At 41.5% G+C, this 20,722-nt stretch overlaps 1 protein-coding gene across 1 annotated transcript; it reads right to left on the reverse strand.

Moving 5' to 3' along the window:
- Positions 1–1,482: 1,482 nt before the first annotated feature.
- Positions 1,483–20,473, reverse strand: TSPAN13 (tetraspanin 13). Its single transcript, XM_061356439.1, has 6 exons — positions 20,352–20,473; positions 6,157–6,324; positions 4,797–4,877; positions 3,791–3,904; positions 3,352–3,462; positions 1,483–2,198 (listed from the first exon to the last, which is right to left on the reverse strand). Exons 1-6 carry the CDS (start codon positions 20,412–20,414, stop codon positions 2,124–2,126), a joined length of 612 nt encoding a protein of 203 aa, XP_061212423.1. The 5' UTR covers positions 20,415–20,473; the 3' UTR covers positions 1,483–2,123.
- Between the last annotated feature and the right edge of the window lie 249 nt (positions 20,474–20,722).

Below are 20,722 nucleotides of genomic sequence, written 5' to 3' on the forward strand. Positions count from 1 at the left end.
GATCTGCTGATCTGTCTTTTGACTACTCAACCAAATTCACATGAGACTTGAAAGCTTCTGAAGCGGTAACATTTTCAGTATTTTCTCAGTGATGCACATTTACTCTCCAATACCACCTACTGTATTTATGACACCAGAAGAACCCAAAATTACGCACTAAAAACAATTAGGGAAAAAGTCAAAATTGAAGTAGCAATGTCATATTATTTTAAGCTTCATAAACCCTCTCCATAAGACTCCTCCTTTAATTTATTATAGGAATGTACAGAACATGGAGCCTTTCTAGACCAGAAAATTGATGACCACCATCCTCCTGACACATCTTGAGAACAGCTGGTTAACTGCTTGAACAGGACAGCACCGGCAAACAGGGGAAAGCTGCATACATTTACATTATACTTCAGTAATATTCTGAAGGCTTTTAAGTTTTTAGTACACGAGTGGGCACTTACATGGAACTTTCAAGTATGTGCTTGGAACAGCCACCAACGTGGCATATAAAGCAGTAATTCAGACCAAGCACCAGGAGATGGCGCTGACAGCAGGTGTTGAAGAATTGGCTACACCTGAAGAGAAGCTGGTTTTAACAACTTCTGAAATACCTCTGCATTCAAATTCAACTCTTCCCCTTTGAAACCTGCAGACAATTTCTTCTTTGGGGAAGCACTGGGCACATAAAAGTCTGATAGCATTCTGATGGGTATGTATTTCAGCTTCCTTTTGCTTCCTCTGCAGAAGGAGGCATCTCCCTAGTAAAGGGAGGTTGTATGAGAATCCACTTCCATTAGCCCTGTCTTCCTTTCCACCTCACTCAGTTGCTCTACTCCTTTGCAGATGGCCTTAATACTCTTCCCTTTTTCTTGCTCCAGAGCTCTCTTTCAGGCTATAGCAGCCGCCTACCACACCAGAGGCAGCAACTGAATGAAGAAAAAGGTGCAGTGGAGGTCTGCAATTCAGCATGATTAAAAACAAATGGAACATTGTGTACCTCAGGTGTTCAGATGACTGGTGTTGATGCATCGCTTCTATCAAAGGGTGGAAGAAGGACCATGCTTTCCTTCAGGTCAGACAACACTTACTACATTGATAACGCACCATTCTAACTTTGTTTAAAACAAAGAAAAGAAACTACTGGAAACCGTAACATTTTCACTTTTTTTTTTTCCTTTTACTTTTTTTACACACCATTCAATCTCTCATGAAATCAAGACTGCTAGCTGGATGACAGAGGAATATACACTGCTGAGATATTACAACAATAATTTTATAACACCTGAAAAAAATAGCTGTACAACAACTTTTCCAAACATCAAGTTTCTTACAGTAAAGACGACAGATCACTATTGATTTTGATGTTGTGAAAATACCAAACTTCATTCACTTGTTGGAAAGGGTTAAAAAAAAAAAGGTTTCAAGTTAATCAGCTGCAGATTATACTCTTCTGGTTTTCTTCATTCATTGTTCTCATAGTGAAGATATTCATTAAAAAGTAAAGAATTCTTTTTATTCTCAACAAAATTCTAAAGCTACGAGAAAGCCAAAAAAACATACAGGAAATGGGTGGGGTGAAGACTACAGTAGTCATTAACATACACTTACGTGCACTATAGAAAATAACATCTTTAACTTCTATTTTTACCTTAACAGGAAAGCAGTAGACAAAAAAGTTGACTACGGTTCATCCTAAAGCCCAACCGAATCATACAGTCCAACCATCTACCACATATTTTTATCATTTTAATGAGAAATCATGTGTATTTCTGTAATCAATAAATACAGCAGGAAACACTTCTGGGTTTTACCAGAGAAGCCAGTAGTGCTGTAAAACTCACTGTATAAAGTTCACCAGATCCATCACACCAAAGCCTTAACAGAGCTATTTAACCTGCTCAGAGCAGCAATTTGACTCTGCCCAGCTACTGAATACACTAGTCTACTTCAAGATAGAGATTCTTAGAAGAAAAATAATGGAAAATTAAATACGAAAACTACAAATTTCTCATGGAAATAACAAGTTTCTTTTGGGAACATGTAGAATCCATACTATGGAGAAATACCAAACTATAGAGAATCACTATTTTGAAGTAGAAAGTGCAGAGAGAAGATTCAGTCCTTTATAAACCTCAAAGAAACGCACTAGGGTTCGCACGGGGATCCTTTTGGTTCCTGTATCTGTATGTCAGCCAGACTCCCAGAATCTGAAAACAAAAACCAAAGACATTATTAAGCAGAGGGTCTCCACCCCATCTTCTCCCATTTTTACAAAATCTGTTTTAAACTTAAAATCTTGACAATGAATTTCCAGCACACAAGTTTAGGATATTTTACTATTGGTAAAACTGCACAACCACACACCAGTTTTCTTAATTAGAAAAAAGCATGAACCTTCTCAGGAAGAATCCACACCCAGCAACAGAGAGAACAACAAAACAAAATGCAAGTATATATGCAATGCAGTGCAAAGTATTTCCCATAGGCATTTCTAGCATTAAACTATTCTCTTCTCCCCCCCATGATACATGTTCATGAACCTGGTTTTAGTGTAATGACAAACAAATCCTCAAAATTGTTTTATTCTACAGTTACCACTTAACTACAAAGCTATTTTTCTAATAGCCTCTTTCAAATCCTGTAATTTCCCCCAGCAGCTCCCAGCTGCTTCAGATTTTTAGTAGTGAAATTGAGGGCAGATGTCAGAGTGATTTCGTTTTATTTACTCTCTCCCCCCATTGCTGTAATTGTCTATAAACCTTCTTAAAACTGTACTAAGCAGCACAAGGAGTATTCTGACATGCTCTACTGTGGGGTTACAAAATAGCTACTCTGAGGATTTTTATCCACTGATCAGTACGTAAAGCATACTGATAAAAAAATCACTAAAGCAAAGAGTCAAAGACCTTTTAACTTCATGTTTTAAATACAGTTCACTCATCACGAAACTGCGTCTTTGCACTACAGGAAGCACAACAAACAAATAAATCCCCAAACCAGAGACCTGTGTGTGCACAGGTGGCAGAAGGTGGGAAGAACAGGAGCACAAGTTACGGCAATGACACTAGTTTTGGAGAACGATAAACCTGAACAGGTAACTGTCTGCAAAACCTAAACTTTACAGCAGCACATTTTAATGTGGTTCCTAATCATGCTTTGTAGATAAATAACAAGGTATTCAACACTTTTCCAAAAGACAAGCCCTCCACCAAGCTGATAGCCTAGTAATATCTCACCTAATTATTTGATTCCCAAGATAGTACTGGGAGTTCCTGTAATACACATCCTAAAATTAATTGTTTCATAAAATTAAGTCTTAGAAGTGGAGGAAGAGCATTCATTATCTAACGTTCTACTCACCTCTGTGAAACTGAAGAAGAGTCCTATGCCACCAACAAATCTCAGAACCATTCCAGAATATTCTTCTATTATTGGTGCACATGGTTGACACTGGTGACTTCTAAAGCAATCCTGTAGCAGATAGAGAATTGTACTCCATTTTCTGACAATACTTCATTGACTGAAAGCATCCAGTTAGCTCTAGAGAAGACTGCCACCCATGAACAAAACTCCAGCAGCTTTGGAAGACTCCAAAAGAGCCACTGTATAAATGACAACGGGGTACCCTTGCAGGGTGCTCTGTGATTATGTTTTCAATAGTTAACAAAAGAGCTTAGTATCATTGTAACAGCTACCTTACACACTGAAAATCTCTGCTTTCTGCAACTATGGAAACAGCTCTACATTTCTGAACAAACACAATAAAAAAGTTGTTTCTTTTCACACTTGGAGAACTTACAGAGGAGCAGGTGTCATTCGGATCAAAAACTCTGAATCCACAACAATTCAGATTTCTCTCAATGTCTGTTCTCGCGCTGTTAGTGTTATTCCATCCCACCTCTAGAAGTTGACTCTAGAAGGCATAAACAAAAACATATTAATTGAACTGTTTCACATTTCACTAGAAACCAATATAGTAGGCCAGGCTGATAATTCCCTAAAATGTTCAGAGCCTGAAGTCTAACAGGATAATATAGTAACTAATGACTTGAATGTTCAAACAGCCTGTTTAGCTAATGAAACAGCAGCACCTAGCAGCAGCACATGCATGGTTTTCATTAATTTTCTTCCCTTCCTCCCCCCCCCAGTAAGTGCACTAGTAATGGGACATGTAACTAATCTAACTGGGTCTGCTCAGTAAACAAATGCACTTACAAGTAAAAGCTGATTATTTAGTCACTGTACATTTGCCTGCTACTTATGAGGTAAGAATTATTCCCCATACCTCATGGAAGCTGGTTTTACTTTGACACTTCAGGGTCACCTTAGTTCCTAATATAGTTACAAACTTTTCAGTTACACAAGAACAACTCAATAGCTTTATCTTCTCTACTTTATGATTACTGTAGATTTCATCAGTTTATCTGGAATTGCTAAACACATGACACAGAGTCAAAACATCACACTGCTACATCTGTGACCATAAACCTACACAGAAAGGCTTGTCTGGGGTTTTTTACTGTTTTCTTATTTTATTGTCTAAAAATAGAACAATAAAGTAAGTCAGCTGGAAGTCATTTTAGGACCCAGACAGATGTAATTCTTTCTAGCTTCCAGAGCCAAGCACTGCCTAAAGTTTAGTCCTCAAAAGGATAGATAATGCTGATTTTTCTTAAAATATGCTCTCCCCACTTTGTGGAAGCCTACATAATGTATATGTGTATACATATATGTTTACAGTATTATGCTACAGATAACCAAGTATTATGCTACAGATAACCAAGAAGTCAGAAAACTTTTCTTACCTGCTGTTCCTTGTTTAGTGCCAAACAGGCACAGGAGACAGAAAACTGGACAATAAAGACTAGCAAAAGAATAATCATATACTGGAAACAGTAGTTAAGGATATACTCTCTAATTAATTTTGCTTTTATAACACATAGGCCTAATGGTATTATCATCCAATGAAATAAGAAGTAAGTCCTTTGAAACAAGGAATTATGGAAGTAAATTCTATCTGGTTGAGGAAAAGATGACCCAAATATGTTCCCAGACCTCAATCACCATATGTTCTCTCTTTTTGGCTACAACTATACATAGCTGGTATTTCTGGGTTAGGTGTTTCTTGCCTAACAAGACAACATGAGCAGAGAGGTTAATAAAAGGAGCTCTGAAAGAGAAAAATCTACAGCCAGTTTCTTCAGCTTTAGGTACTCATGTTGTCATTTTGAGGTACTTGCAGCAGTAAATACTTTTCTAGGTATTGCCTACTCAGAATATGTTGGGTTTTTTCTTCAATGACAGAGTCTTGTAATTAATTATAAAAGATAACTTTAGCTTAGGTAAAAAAAAAAAAAGTGAGTTGCTTTTGGAACACAGCTTCGCATGCTTTTGGGCTAATGCATCTAAAACCAGTAGAAAATAAACTTTGATACTAAAGATCATGCTTTGAAAGTCAGGCACTGCCTTCACAATTTCGCTGCTGTGTTCAGAGGCAGATACTTATCTCATGCACTTCAACTGTTTGTAAAGTGGAGGTCACTACTTATTCACAGAGCACAACCAGAAAAATTAAGTTATCTGATTAACCTCTTTTCTCATTCAAACAGATCAATCTTCTTGTGCAAGGCAGCACAACAGACTGTTTACACGGTGTCAGTATGGAGGAAGGGGCAGCAAAAGCACACTGAGAAGGCCTGTGCTCATTTCTAGTCTGGGTTTGCAATTAAAGCCTAGGTATGAAAAGGAAGTGCTTCTTGACAGCCAGTATTACCAACATGTTCCCCTGCTGCTACAACCAGCTCGCTATCTGGAAGTATCACCCTTCTCTACTGTTAAACATCACTAATGCATCTACTCTAGCTTGGTGCAGGGTTGAGCACACAATACAAAGCACCTGTCACACAGTGAACCACCATAAAAAGCTCTCCAAAAATTGAAATATTTTAATTTTTCAAAAGGAGACATGGATACTTCTGTCTTCAGCGAACAAACAAGGGAGAAAACAAAGAAGCTGGAATAAGGTTAAACGGGAAGGAAGATTAATTTAGACTGCACTTGACCAAAATAAGATTGTGAATTTCTGTTCTGTTTTGGAAGCACCTACCACATCAGTCTCAGCTGTTAATATCGCTTGAACCAAGCTGCAGTTTATGAGAAGGATACAAAGAATAGCAATACTTGATGATGTTTCACGGCACCAATCAATCCCACTAAGGCAATAAAGAAGAGGAAGATTCCTACTGCAATTGCTACTCCAACAACCCTGAAACTAGAGATGAGGCCAAAGCCGATTCCCCATGCCGCAATTCCAATCAGTAGCAGGCTTACCAGCTGGAGGAAAAAGAAAACAAAGTTAGTCTGCACATTAAAAGAGGCTTAACCTATAAACAGCCACATTCCTTGTATTAAAGATATTAGAAAGGTACAATTTTAATTTCAAGTGCAAAGAGAAGTACAACCCTGAACAAATCTATCCTCCATTTCATCACAGTTCAACTCCAGATGTTCTAAGGCACACATTTTTATTCTTCAACACTGTTAATGTGAAGTTGTTGCAACTTAATCCACCTACAAGTCAAGTCATGTTGCACTCTCTGTGACTGACTAGAGACACTAAACTCAAATGTAGATTATAATGGAATTGACAAATACACTAAAAATCATCAGCTTTAATTCAGAAATGGTATTCAGGAAAGGAGGGCAGAACCTGTCCCAGTTAATTTACTGGGATTTGTTGTTTATAAGAGCAGTAAAATCCAGCCTTTCCTGCTTCTATACCAAAACGGGGCGGGGAGGGGAGGAAAAGGAAAAAAAAAAAGATTCCATCACCAAAGCTGCAAAGAAATCTGTAATGAGATACAGCAGGAGAAAGCAGCAGGAAAACCAACCCAGATGTATAATACACAAGATGCCTAACACTCTCGTTTAAAACAGAGTTAGAACTATGTGTAACGTATCACCCATAACGTTATCTGTTAAATAACACCAATTCAACATGCAAGTTTTAACTTTCCAAAACTCTGACCTCGCAAAAAAAAAATACCCAGAAGTAGTATCATTATTAATATATATATAAAGAAACAAACAACAAAGAAGAAAACAGAGAACAGTAAGCATTTGGTCTAGTTTAAGTAATTGGCTTTATTTCACAACAAATAGAGAGCAAGAAATTACATTGCTCACCAGTTTCCATTCAAACAGGACAATCTCTTGGCATTTTACTGCTTATTCAAAGGGGCAGGGGATGGTAATGGGAGGGAATGTCCAACTTGTCATTTCAGTGTACTTACCCTACAGCAGAGCATTTTTGCCTCCACTTTACCAAATATGTGGGTTTTTTTTTTTTAAGTACCTTTTAGAAGACTGACCTATCTAATGCTGGTTTTGAAACATGGAAATCTAAGATAACATCAAGAAAGCTAGGAAAACAAGTAGTGATGCTTATCAAGATCAACACACAGGGGTTGTTTTTTCTCATGTGCTCACACAGGAACATATCTCAAAACCATTTTAACCAAAAGCCAGCAATTCCCACAAGAAACTTAGAAAGTCTGCAAGAACGATGCTTGCTGTAACTACACTTCTTTTGCCACATGAAGAGACAAAAGAACAATATAAAATTCAAAGGAATTGCTCAATACCAGTAGAGTTTTAGGATTATTTCATATTTGTCTTTGTTTCTTTTAAAGAAAATGCTCTAACCACCACGTTTATTTAAAACCAAAGCACTAGAACAAGTAAATATAAATGAAAGGGTGGGAGGGAGTGAAAGGGGAATAAAATAAAACCAAAAGCCTTGGCTCTGCTACAGACAGATTTTCTCAATGCATGCTGCACAAGGCTGTAAACTTCCTGATACGATTATGTTAAAAATTAGCCTTGCTAATCAGACAATAAGGTGCAAGACCTACCTTTTCCGATCTATACCCATTCACTTAATTTCATTGTCTCATCCCACTGGGAAGGATTATTTTTCCATGTAAGCATCAGAATTGAACAACAAAAGGAACCTTATAACCCAATTTCCAGTCAGAGAGTGCTGGTTGACATCCCATGCTCTGCAAGAACTCCTAAGCACTGAACTCACACTGCCACTACACAGCTCTTTAAAAGCAATCTCTCATTAAAAAAAAAAAAAAAGATAAATAATCTAAAAGGCAATGTTATACTTCAATCTATTTCACACAAAAAAAAAAGGGGGGGGGGGCAGAAGAAACTTTGCTTTTAGTGATTTTCCCCAATACTTCTTTGTTCCACCTGAGCTATGGCTGCAGATCTTTATTCTTACCAGGGTACCAAAATGTGTATTTGTTTAGTGCATTGATCATTTCATAAGAGGGCTAAAACAATTTGATTAGATGAGTTTTATTGTTAAAGTATCAAAATTAAAAGGAGAAGCCTAAACAAATTCTGTGCCTAATACCTACTGGATAAACACAGTGCATGTGCTGCAGGGTACTGGTTACTTCTTGCTGCTCTTACTCACCTCAGCTTCCATTATACTGATGATATGTAAATGGTATCAGTGAGCATGACACTAAAAGTTATTACCACAACCTCCCTTGGCCCAAAAATCTTTTCTGACAGAAACAGACACATACTGAGTCTAGAACCATTATGGTTTTCAAGTGGGAAAAAAGCCATTTTGGCTTTTAAATGCTTTACTGAACCCCAGAGGTTCAGGAATCGGGTGATCAGCTTTGAAAAATAACATAAAACAGCTTAGTATCTCTTTTGATCACATTCTAGCTTTAGAGCCATTAGTCTCGTATTCAAGCATTACCTCTGTAATACTAAAGCTATATTTCCTCTTCTTTCGCATAACAAAATTGTCCATTGTCCAGTTCCTTAAAACATCTGGCAATTCAATATGATCCATGCGACTGGGCTCTGGCTGGCAAGCTACACGAAAATGCTGGATCCAGACAGGCAGACACATGATTTGGATCAAAGTAACTAATGTGCTACTCCAATTTTAGCCACTTAAAAATTGTGGAAAATTGACTTTGTGTTTCAAAACTGAAATGGAGACTGCAGGCTTATAAACCATCCCAGAGACAGATTTAGTATTAAGTTCTTGACTCTTCTGTATTTTGAGGAAAAGATGAAATTATAGTGATTCCTTCATTTTCAGGTCTGGATTGGACTCTCTGCATGTTGTACAATAAAACTCTCTCTATATATAGATTTATAGTGCCATAATGTGAAAAACTAAAGCAAACACACACAGCTACAAAGAGGAAAAAACTTAAGTTGTTTTGGGAAGAGGTTTTACAAGTCTGTAAAACAACACAGGCGCTGTTTAGCCACTAAAAGCCACATAGTATTAGGCACTGTTTAGCCACTAAAAATGGCTGCTCAACAGGGCTTACTCCAGTGTCTGAAACACAAGGACTGAAAAGCAATATTCCTAAAAGTGAAGCTCCTGAGACTTTGTAGTAAAACGTACTTGAAACAAAACTACTTAGAGACCTTAACTCCTTTTAAATGAGTAATATGCGCATTCTAACCATACAAGCTTTCTTTCCTTATAATAATTAAAAAAACCCTAAAAGTCACTGTCCTGGGTTCAGCAGTAGCAGTTATTTTTCTCCTTGCTGTGTTTTGACTTTCAGCCTGGGAACAGAGCTGGTAACAGTGATGGTCTGACCAAGGACTTTGTGAGCCTCATGCTCTGCCAGGGAGGAGGGGAAGCCGGGAGGAAGCAGCGACAGGACACCTGACCTAAACTGACCAAAGAGGTGTTCCAAACCACAGCACGTCATGCCCAGGATGTAAGGCAGAGTTACACAGAAGGGCTAGCACTGGAGGGTTGGAGGAGGTATTGGTTGGTGCTTGGTTGGGCTGGGGGGCGAGTTATCGGTCAGCTGGTGGTGAGGTGTTATATTCTCTTCCCTTGTTATTTCCTTGATCATTACTATTATTGGTGGTAGCAGTAATGGGTTTGTGTTATACCTTAGTTACTAAACTGTTCTTATCTCAACCCGTGGGAGTTGCATTCTTTTTGATTCTCCTCTCTGTCCCTCTGGGAATAGGGGGAGGGCAAGAAGGGGAGGGGGGGTGAGTGAAAAGCTGTCTGGCTGGGGTTAAACCATGACAGTTCTTTTTGGCGCCCAACATGGGGCACGACGGGTTGAGATAATGACAGATCTGACTGGATTAATAGTCACTCCTCACAACGCTGATTTATTGGCTCTCAAAGTTGTTCTTCTTGATCTCACAGCTTCAGAATGTTGTAACTTACTTAGAGCCGGTATTTGCTGTGTTAGTGTTTATCAAGTGTGGGGCTTGGGCTAAGGTTCCTGTCTCACTGTACTTTATGGCAATGACTTGTAAAACGGGTGGGCTCCAGCAGCAGGGTGGGACGGACGTGGCTGTGGACTGGTACCTGGCCGTCCAGCTGCTCCTCACTGTCCTGGGCCTCACCCTCACCTCCGTCTTTGTGAGGTCGCGGGAGGCCGAGGGGGAGCGGCCCCGGGGACCAAATGGCAGTGGGAGCGGGGCCGGAGACCAGCAAGGAGCAGCTGCCGGTGGAGGAGGCTGGGGCGGTCGAGGAGCGGAAGGAGGCGGCGGAGGAGCCGAGCCCCACAGAGGAGCCAAGCCCCGCGGCCGAGCTCAGCCGCACGACGGCCGAGAGCATTCCCCGGAAGCCGCCCGCCGAGCCCCAGGAGGACGCAGGAGACCCCGCAGCATTTCCCAGCAAGGCAGAGGAGGAAGAGCTGGACTCAGGAAAAGAGAAGCTGGTGGTGAGAGAGCCGGCAAGCACAGCAGCTACACCAGCCCCAGGGACAAGTACAGCAGCATCGTTTGAGAGTTCTGAAGGTTTTGGATGGCCTTTGGGTACCCTTGGGACCTGCCTGCTGATTGTGATGGGGATCAGCATGTTGGCGCACACACAAAGTGTGTTTTACCCATGAGCATTTTGTCTGATCTCAAAAGTTAAGCAGAGTTGGGTTTGGGTCTTGTCTGGGGTTAGACGACGATATGGGAGGACCAGAGATTTTCCCCAAGGCTGGACAGTCATGAGTGGCAGGGCATGTGGGACAGTATGGGCAAGTATCTAGTCCACTGGGCCCCTCCAGTGCTTTGGAAGCATTGGAGATGGAAGGCAGCTGTATGGAGTCCCCAGCAACAAGCTGCAGAAACTGATGGAGGGGACAGTGAATTATTCTGAGCCTGGTGGGCCCATGGTACTTCAGGCCAACAGAGCAGAGATGCAACATAGAGATGGACTCATGATTGAGGGGTGGACTTAGAAATGGATGCTATTGCCCAGATTATTCACAAGTGTGAACACTGCACACAGCCTCTCCTGCTCTTAAAGACTGTTACAGGAGATGGAGTGTGACATCATGGACCAGATGGACTCAGCAGCTTTACAGGGACTGGTCCATGCACTAAGTAAGATAAGAGTGCACTTAGATAAGTGATGGTATATTGAAAACGTGGGATCTGAGCATGATGTGAATGGTACAGAATAAGGGGTGGATAATGTCCTGGGTTCAGCCTTAGCAGTTACTTTTCTCCTTCTTGGTAGCTGGTGCAGTGCTGTGTTTTGACTTTCAGCCTGGGAACAGAGCTGATAACAATGATGCTTTGGTCTGACCAAGGACTTTGTGAGCCTCATGCTCTGCCAGGGAGGAGGGGAAGCCAGGAGGAAGCAGAGACAGGACACCTGACCCAAACTGACCAGAGGTATTCCGTACCACAGCACATCATGCCCAGGATGTAAGGCAGAGTTACCCGGAAGGGCTAGGACTGGAGGGCTGGAGGAGGTATCGGTCGGTGCATGGTCGGGCTGGGGGGGGTGAGTTACTGGTTGGCTGGTGCTGAGGTGTTGTATTCTCTTCCCTTGTTATTTCCTTTATCATTATTGTAATTGGTGGTAGCAGTAGTGATTTGTGTTATACCTTAGTTACTAAACTGTTCTTATCTCAACCCGTGGGAGTTGCATTCTTTTTGATTCTCCTCTCCGCCCCTCCAGGAGTAGGGGGAGGGCAAGAAGGGGGGGGAGTGAGTGAATAAGCTGTCTGGCTGGGTTTGAACCACGACAGTCACTTGTGTTAAAAAAGGGAAAAAGGAACCCCTATGGAGCTTCTGAATGTCACATTTCATTTTACTGAAACCACACTTCAGAGCACGAGAATTCCTCCAAAGAAAACAGCATCACCCTTGGAAGACTGAAGTACAAGTGAAAATCTACATTATTTATATAAAGCTGGCCTTGGTTAATAACACTTCAAATATCTGCTTGAGAAACCTACCAGAAATATATGAAATCGCAATCCAGTTTTCAGTGATTAAGACTGATTCAGTTTCCCACAGTAGCCTTATTAGTGAACTGAAGAGGCATGGGTTAGAGAAATGGGCTGTCAGACTAAGTAACAGGTTGGATCCCTGAACTTAAACGGTAGTAATCTATGGCTCAGCATCCAGCTGGTATACCTGAGGAGCACCATGAAGGCTGACACTGGGGCCACAGTACCTTCCATCAACAACCTGGGTGATTAAGGCAGAACGAATTCTCAGAAAATTTGTGGATTTCCTAAAAAAGGAAGAGCAATTGACTCTTCAAATACAGACTCAACTCAGATGGATCTTGATAAATTTGAATCAGCTAACAGGAACTTCATGAAGTCCAAAACTTGCTCATGAGGTGCTTCAGTGGAAGCTAGGAACAGACCAGTTGAGCAACAGAGACAGATCTGAAGATCAAACTGATTTACAAGTTGAATACAAGCCAAGTTCACTCCCACTGCAAACAGGAAAAGCCAAAAGGAGTGCAATGAAAGGAAACCAAATGCTGGTGAGACTGCAGCTCAAATGCTGTGTCCTATTTCAAGCCCCCCAGGTTGAAAAGGAATTTGAGAACCTGGAAAGTGTCATCAAAATGGACTGGAGCCTTGAGGATGATGTTTGAGAAACAGGTAATGGAGCTGGGTTTGTTTAGTGCAATAAAGGCAGCCAAGGGATAATCTAATAGTAACTGAAGCTGAAAGTGCATTACAAAACCAATGGAGAAAAATTTCTCTCAGTACCACAAGCAACAGTTTAGGAGGTTCAGGCTGGACATTAGATAAAGCACAAAACAGGGCGGTTTGGTGCCATACTCAGAGGTGATGAACTTAGTTCTCAGAGGTTTTCAAGACTCAGTAGACAAAGCCACAGCTGGCAAACAAGTGGTATTTGTGATCCTGTCTGAGCAGGAGCCTGTATAGATGAGCCTCAGAAGTTCCCCCCAGGCAACCATCCCATACACCACAGCCAGCTCTTCCACCATGGAAGAGGTCTCCACACCAAAAACCAAAGTTTAAGAGGCAGATAAGTGGCAGGTTTAACAGTGGCCAAGGACTCTTCTGTACCATCTAGCTCATTAAGTAGCTCCTAAACCCTTTATCAACAAAACACCTTCTTACAAGCATTAAGGCCTCTCACTAAAAGAGCAATGAATGAGTCTTCAGAAGTACTTACAGAGATTCAAAAACACAAGCACTGATCTTGATCTCAGAAGGTCCCATTCATTTAAGGCATGTTCACACAGAAAACCAACAGGCATTAGGAGCAAAAGTCAAGCTGGAGCAATTTGTTTCTCACACAGATGCTACAAACTATCCACAAATAAGCAACACAGAGCCGCGGGAAGTGTGTGCATGTGGGGGACTGACAGCTAGCATTTTGAATATTTACTGTATACTATCTTCTCCATCAATACAAACCCTAGCAACCTTATTTAAAAAGCACACAGGCAAACACAGGCTTAGCAGAACCCAGTATTTAAACTCATCAATTTTAAATGAAGCAAATGCTTTACTGGAACAAACCTATGGGTAGCACAAATCTTAAGTGAGGATCAATTATTTTTTTCCCTATGACAGGAAAAAAAAAAAAAAAGGAAGAAAATCAAGCATATTGTCAATAGACAGAATGTTACTCCAACAGGAAAGTTCTTAGGGACACCAAGATCAGTGGATCAGACTTCCAAGTGATTTCCATTCTATTTTTCAGACACACTTCAACCACAGAGCTCTTTCAAAAATAAGAATTTGTAGGCAAATTTCTTTATCACATAGGTAAAGTCATCACAAGTTTGCCCAGTTCTTCAGTTCACTTATTAACCTTACTACAGCATTAGCCTTTACAGCACTTGATGGGGTTTACTTTCCCCTTACTGCTGCATAAATTCTATAAAAAAATAAATAGATAATAATTTATCCTAATTTGCTCTGTTGTTCAAGTCCAAGTTCTCCTGTATACACAGCTGCTCATTTCCTTCACTCCTGTACTGGAAAAACATACTTCTCTTCACACTTACCCCTTGTGTGCTTATCCACAGGCTTATATTCTACATAACAAAAAGAAACAAAGATACTGACAAACGATTTCTCTAGACAACACAAATGAGAAACTATTCAAATGCCAAAGCCACTTCCTCCTTCCTTCAACAAGAAGCCACAAACAAATCTGCTGTTTAGACTAACTAGCAACATTTCATTATTTCAGCTAGATTGGACTGCTCACTAGGAAGGAAGTCATATGCAGAAGTCAGTGTTCCCACTGCTTCCTTCTAAACTCGGCCCTAAAAGGTGTTTTTAAAAACTGCATTTCTGAACTCGAATTTCAAGAAATACATCCTCACCATTCCCAAGTAAAGACACTATACAGCATTTACACTGGTATCAGCAAAGGAAATATTTACAGAACAGCTTTCAAGCTGGACATGGAACAGGAACTAAAGCCAGGTTACACACATCCTTCCTAACCTCTCTCTTCACATATAAGTTCATATTCCACTCCTTTTAAGTGACTTTAAAGTTTAAAACTCAAATGGTATGTATTTTGAAGGAAGAGCTTTCCACCACCCTTGCCTTCAACTTGGCCAAACATTCCTGCACAGCCACAGAGAATCTAGGAGACAATTCTGGTTCCCTGAACTTCATCTAAAAAAAAAACACATTAAAAGTATGGACAGTATACAGTGGTGCATCTTAAACAAGTTAGGACTAAGCTAAATTGGTTTCTATCACAGCTGTAAGCAACTCTATCTCTTTACAGTACTCCTTCAACTTTACTGAAAGCAAAGGCTGAGCAATAAGGAAAGTTCTGGGTACCTCCAAGAAAGCAAAATCATCCATCTTTAAGTGACTAATATAAATGAAAAGTGATCAGTAGTCTGGTTACTGAACAGCCTTGAGACACATGATGTGGAATAAGCAATTTATGTGAAAAACGGCATTCCTGTGTCATCATGAAAGGCAGTTCTTTTGGTTTCAGGCCTAGTTCTTCAAGTTACTGGCCAGCAATTAGGCTCTAATTGGTTTTGACTATATAACAAGCTTCTCTAATGTTAAAATTACAGTGATATTTAACCCGTTTTATACCCCCCCAGTCTTCAGAAACACACACTTTCTGCGGTGTAGCAGGAACAACTGTGTTGTGTCATGTTTACTTTTGCTTGCTTGTTCTTGTTTTTTAAGAAGCTGCAAAACATTTTCAGGAAGCCTAGTGATTCCACAGATCCTTCTTCCACATATACATCTCCCTCAACATGAAAATAATAGCAGAAAGAACACAAATAATGACTTCAGCTACAAGGCATTCTGAGGGCTTCGCAATAACTGTGCTGGATTTAAAGTGTTCACCCGCACTACTGTGATGTCTGAAAACATTGTTATCAAAACATACTATGCGCCATATAGCCTTCTCCTTCTATGTCCTGCCATTCCCCAGTTCTTTCACTAAACACAGTCTGCCTTCCTAGCTCTAAATGGCACTACACACTCTGTGTAAGACAAGTGAAAAACCAAAAGCCACTCATGTCTGGCATACATGCTCAGCACATATCTCAATGCTGACCTGCTACCACAAACCTCCGGCACTTTGACTATAAACTGACACAGCAGCTATACTACTTTTTTTGGGAGGGCATTCCCAACACTGACAAAAAGTCTTCAAATACGTATGTATATTTATGCTGTAGTCACTCTGCGTTCCATAGCATGAGTGTAGAAACCTTCCTCAAAAGCCAGTAAAAACAAGAAAAAAACCCCCAAACAAGACTACATTGATATGATCAATGTTAACCTTCCCTGCCACATACCTGGGAGCTTCTGTACCACTGTTTGATCTGCACATCAAGGCTAGATAGCACAGTTTGTACTGCTGCCTTCAAAATGTCCTCAAGAATGACAGAAATAGCTCCAAGGAAACTGCCGAGCATCCAGTTCGGATGATACACAGCCACTACAGCAGTCATGAATCATCAAGTAACATAGAAAACAGTCACATCCCCTCTCCCTTGGAAAATCCAGATGTTCACCCTGCCTCTATCACCAGGCACCCCCTATGCAGCAAAAAAATAGATGGAGGTAGCAAATTTGCATGGAAGATGCAACATGATCAACTCCTCTGCATGGGGAACTTTGTATTTAAGACAGACATTATTAAAATCCCTCTGAAGCTAAGCACATGCTGTTCAAATCTGAGAATTTCTGTACTCATCTTTGCATATTTCCATAATACAAAGCAGTTTTGATATAGAGGGCAGAAAGCAAAAATGCACTAGTTGCACTGACACTAATTACTGCACCCAGAGAAACAACAGTGATAGGGGAAAAGTATCAGAACACCACCTTTCAAATACAATGCTTTGAAAATGAATGCAAAACCCAGGATGCTTAATAGGCAATCAAAAAAATCAGGTTCAGAGAGCAAAGTAATATAAAAAATAAATTGCTTTGATAAAGTTCTTCCTAGTGGTAAGAGGAAATATGGATGCTTTTGGGGAACAAATTCTGTGCTACTAAGAAATACAAACTTCTAATGGTAAAGGTACTATATGTTTTATTTGAAACCAAACAGCCTCTTTAGATGTAACAAAACTGAAAACCTGTTCATTATAATAAATGTGTGACATTTACATACTGACAACCTCACAATGAATAGCCTCATGCTTGCTGCTGCAGCAACAATTAAGTAGTTGCTTGGGTGACAAACGCAGCACACACACTCCAAATGAACTGATGGTCAGTATTTTAATTTTTAATTTAAATATTTAAACTTGTGACCCAGCTATCACTTCAATCTTTCACCACTAGCTAGGAATAAAGAATTTCCTTTTCCTTTCTGAAAAATCTGCTTTGAAATAATACATCAACTGTTCTCACTTCAACACAATTACTCAAGGCTTCCTTGGAAGGATCACTGTCTACCTAAGGAAATCCTTATCTGGTTAAAGTGAGCAAATGTTGGTCGAGCCAGCATCACTGGTTCTCATACCCGGCAGATTCTGCCACACATCTGTGAATTTGGCTGAATTCCACAGACAGACCTTCTAATCAGTTTGAATGATTTGTCATTCAGCAGGAAATGTAAATATGATTTAGTAAAGACAACATTGGTCAGGTACCCAAAACTAGTATTTTAAAGGTCCTTCAATACAGGCAGTTCTTCTATATAAGACTATTCCAGCAACACACACCATTACAGAGTCAACAGTCTCTTTTTCACTACTCTTCCCATACCCATAAGGAACCATACTGAACGCAGCAACTCAGCATAGATGCCAGAATTACTCATATAAAATGAATTTAAAAATAGAATCAGGGCCTAAGGACATTAACTTAGTACAGAGAAAAACCAAAAGTCATCAGCAAAGTACCATCTGAAAAGAACATTAAGCCAGCAATTAGGTTAGTGGGTTTCTGGATTCTTGCCTTAAGCCAGATTTATTACTGTCAGGACATCTATTTTCCTTAGTGTATTACTTACTATAAAAAGAATAAAAAGAAATTTAAAAAATAAATAAAAATCAAGCTCCAATATCCTTTTCTAGAAGTCTTTTAAAGAAAAGCAGACTTTAAACTGTAACCCTCAATATGCAGTTCTGAGGGTTAATTCATTCCCAGCATGTGATCCAGGCACATCAATGCTAGCTAGAAAAACATTTGTTACCTGTTTGAGCTAATATCCCTTTTCACCCCTACTACTACCCTCTCATCAATTATCACCGTGAATTGATGTTGTTTAAGAAGATGATGATGAAGTTCTTGCTCTAGTTGTCTTCAGTGTTTTTGCCAGCTAGGAAAAAATAAGCCCATCATTCACTTGCAACCGAAGTTTTGTATTGTGGAGATTTTGTCTAACCGAAGAATAGCAAAGCCCCCACATTTTTGCTGGATCAATTCCACCAGGCGAACACCTTAAATGTTATTTATTCCGGAAACTCTAAATTTGAAAGCATTAGTCTTGCAACTTGTCTGTAATTAATAAGCAACACAAGCAGTACCAATCGGATATTCCAGTTCCTGTAATGCAAAGACATTCCTTCTCTTCAGCAGAAACATATGCTCAGCATAGGTCAAATGAAAGAATATCAAGTGACACCCACAAAGTAAATTCTAGTCAGGGAGACATCAGAACAAGATTAAGGTCATAGGTGCTTTGTACAGGTATTGCAGAAAGAACTACAGAGGTCCCCAAAATCAACCCATCCCTGTTATGGCCAAATGCAATCAAAAGACCTAACCCTTACACCTAGCTAATACACAGCTTTAAGAATAACTGAGCCTGTCTTCAGAAAAACACCTGCTGTCCACATCAAAATGAGATTTCTGAATGTATTATGGTAGAAAGATCCAGATTTCTCACTCCTCTGTCACTCCAGAAATAAAACCAAGAATGATGAAAAAAAGAAAAAAAAAGAAGTCTTGCATTAACCTCTGGTTTACCAAAAAGCAAAACTGGATTGAGACAATTCACCTACAACAACCCACTGGGATGAGGTAATCCCACAGGAAGTTGGCCAAGATGATCTCCTGAGGTCCCTTCCCACATTGGCTACTCTACAATTTTAGTTACCTTCACCATGCCAGTCTACATAGACTAAACTTACCTCCATCTACAGATGTCAAAAAGCATAATGCTCCCCTCTGCTGTAGGTAGGGGCAACCCATAGCATCACAGGGCTCCCAGGTGACTTCCACAGTGGGCAGTGGAGTACCCCTGAGCATACTCCAGAGGCATTTTCCAGGGACACAATCCACTACTCCTATACCAAGGTTTTTGTTCTGCCCTTTTCTGAAGGAATGAGAGTCACCTCATGTACCAAAAAATACAAAAACAACACTGGCTTAAACAGAGGCACTTCTACATCCATTCATGCTCCATCCTGGAGATTATCATCAGGTCCAGTAACTGCTATCTACAAGAACTGTTTGTTCTGATGAGCAGCATTAGATCTGTTTATTCTCCTCTCTCACCCTCACTCGAGATCAGGCAGTGCTTCCAGAAAAAGTGATACAACTGCCTGCAAGCACTGGCTGACCCAACTGCAGTCTACGGAAACTCACCCCCAAGCACAGCTGTTAACATGAAACATTAGAGGACATACTACCTTTCCAAATGTGCTGCAAGAGGAAGCCATTACATACACTCCTGTTTCTTGCTATTTATGAGTAATTTTAAAACAGATAATTAGAAAAAAACCTCACAGCTATACCACAGTTGGAGATTAGGATCAGATGTCCCTGCCCATGGCAGGGGGCTGGAACCAGGTGATCGTTAAAGTCCCTCCCAACCCAAACCATTTTACAATTTTTTTGTTATCTGTTGAAAACAGGTCTTCCAACTTGCCCAAACAAAACCAGGCACCTGCCTGAAGCTCCCCAGCAACTCAGTTATTTCAGTGTAGCATACAACTTTTCTTCCCCCCCCCCCCCCCCGACATGCTTCCATCACCCCAAAGCAGCCAGACTTTGTAACTCGCTGGTCCATCATAAGGGATGCCTGCTTACCAGAGCGGCAGGGGCCTTCTCACTCACCGAACTGCCTTACTTCGGCACTAGGCTTTGGCTGAGGAAAACCAAAACAACCCGTTCCCCATTCACGCCTAACACAGGATGCAGCGACCTTTCCAGACCAAGAAAAAAGGGCACCGGTGGGTCGGGCTCGGGAGGGCTGACGAAGGGGTGGTCCCGTGGCCCCGCTCGGAAGGGGGCTAGAGATGTGACACACACCCCCCTTCCCGGCAGGCAGCGCTAGCCGTGCCGCCCGCTCCCGACCCACCCTGGATTTTGATCCCGAGGAGCCACGTCCCCACGGTGACAAAGCCGGGCCTGACCGGTGCCACCTTCGCCACCACAGAGCCAGAGACCGCAACCGTGCGGCGTTCCCGGCCCAGAGACTTGCCAGACCCTCAGCACCAGCTTGATAAGAGGAGGCCGCCACAGGCCGCAAGGACCCAGCCGCCTCTCGCCCCTCCTCTCCCCTCTCCTCTCTGCAGCGGAACCCGCAAGGCGGGGAAGACCCGGGAGGGGAGGCCTCGCTGAGCAGCCCGTGCCCCTCCCGCGGTGGCCACACACCGTGTAGAGCAGGTTGAGTGCGCAGAGGCAATTCTTGGAACAAGCGAAGCCCCCGCACACCATCGCGCCGCCGGGAAGGCCGCCGCCGGGAAGCAGCCGCTGGGAAGCGCGCAGCAGAAGGCCGCCGCCGCCCCGCCCCTTGTCTGTCAATCAGCCTTCGGGCCGGCGCGGCCGCAGCAGGTGAATGGCACTCGCCGCCGCGCCCGCTGATTGGCTACTCCCGGGCTCAAAGGTGAGGGTATGCAAATAAGAGGCGTAAGGGGCCCTAGGAGGGTTGGCGGTCAGCCGTTATGTGCCGGCATCGCGGGGTCCGCCCTCTGGGGCGGTGATAGCGCTGGTGCCGGCCCCGGCCTCGGCCTCGGCCTGCTCCT

The sequence above is a fragment of the Neopsephotus bourkii genome, unplaced genomic scaffold (assembly GCF_033783945.1).
Source record: "Neopsephotus bourkii isolate Nb327-2 ecotype Australia unplaced genomic scaffold, CSIRO-AGI_Nbou_v1 NB_855, whole genome shotgun sequence".
Lineage (NCBI taxonomy): Eukaryota > Metazoa > Chordata > Aves > Psittaciformes > Psittacidae > Neopsephotus > Neopsephotus bourkii.

Excerpts from the sequence above, each read along its gene's own strand:
- TSPAN13 (XM_061356439.1), bottom strand. The coding sequence starts at position 20,414 with ATGGTGTGCGGGGGCTTCGCTTGTTCCAAGAATTGCCTCTGCGCACTC. Across the intron at positions 6,325-20,351 it reads CACTCAACCTGCTCTACACG|CTGGTAAGCCTGCTACTGAT; the intron begins GTGTGTGGCCAC and ends TTTTTCCTCCAG. Across the intron at positions 3,463-3,790 it reads CGAATGACACCTGCTCCTCT|GATTGCTTTAGAAGTCACCA; the intron begins GTAAGTTCTCCA and ends TATCTGCTACAG.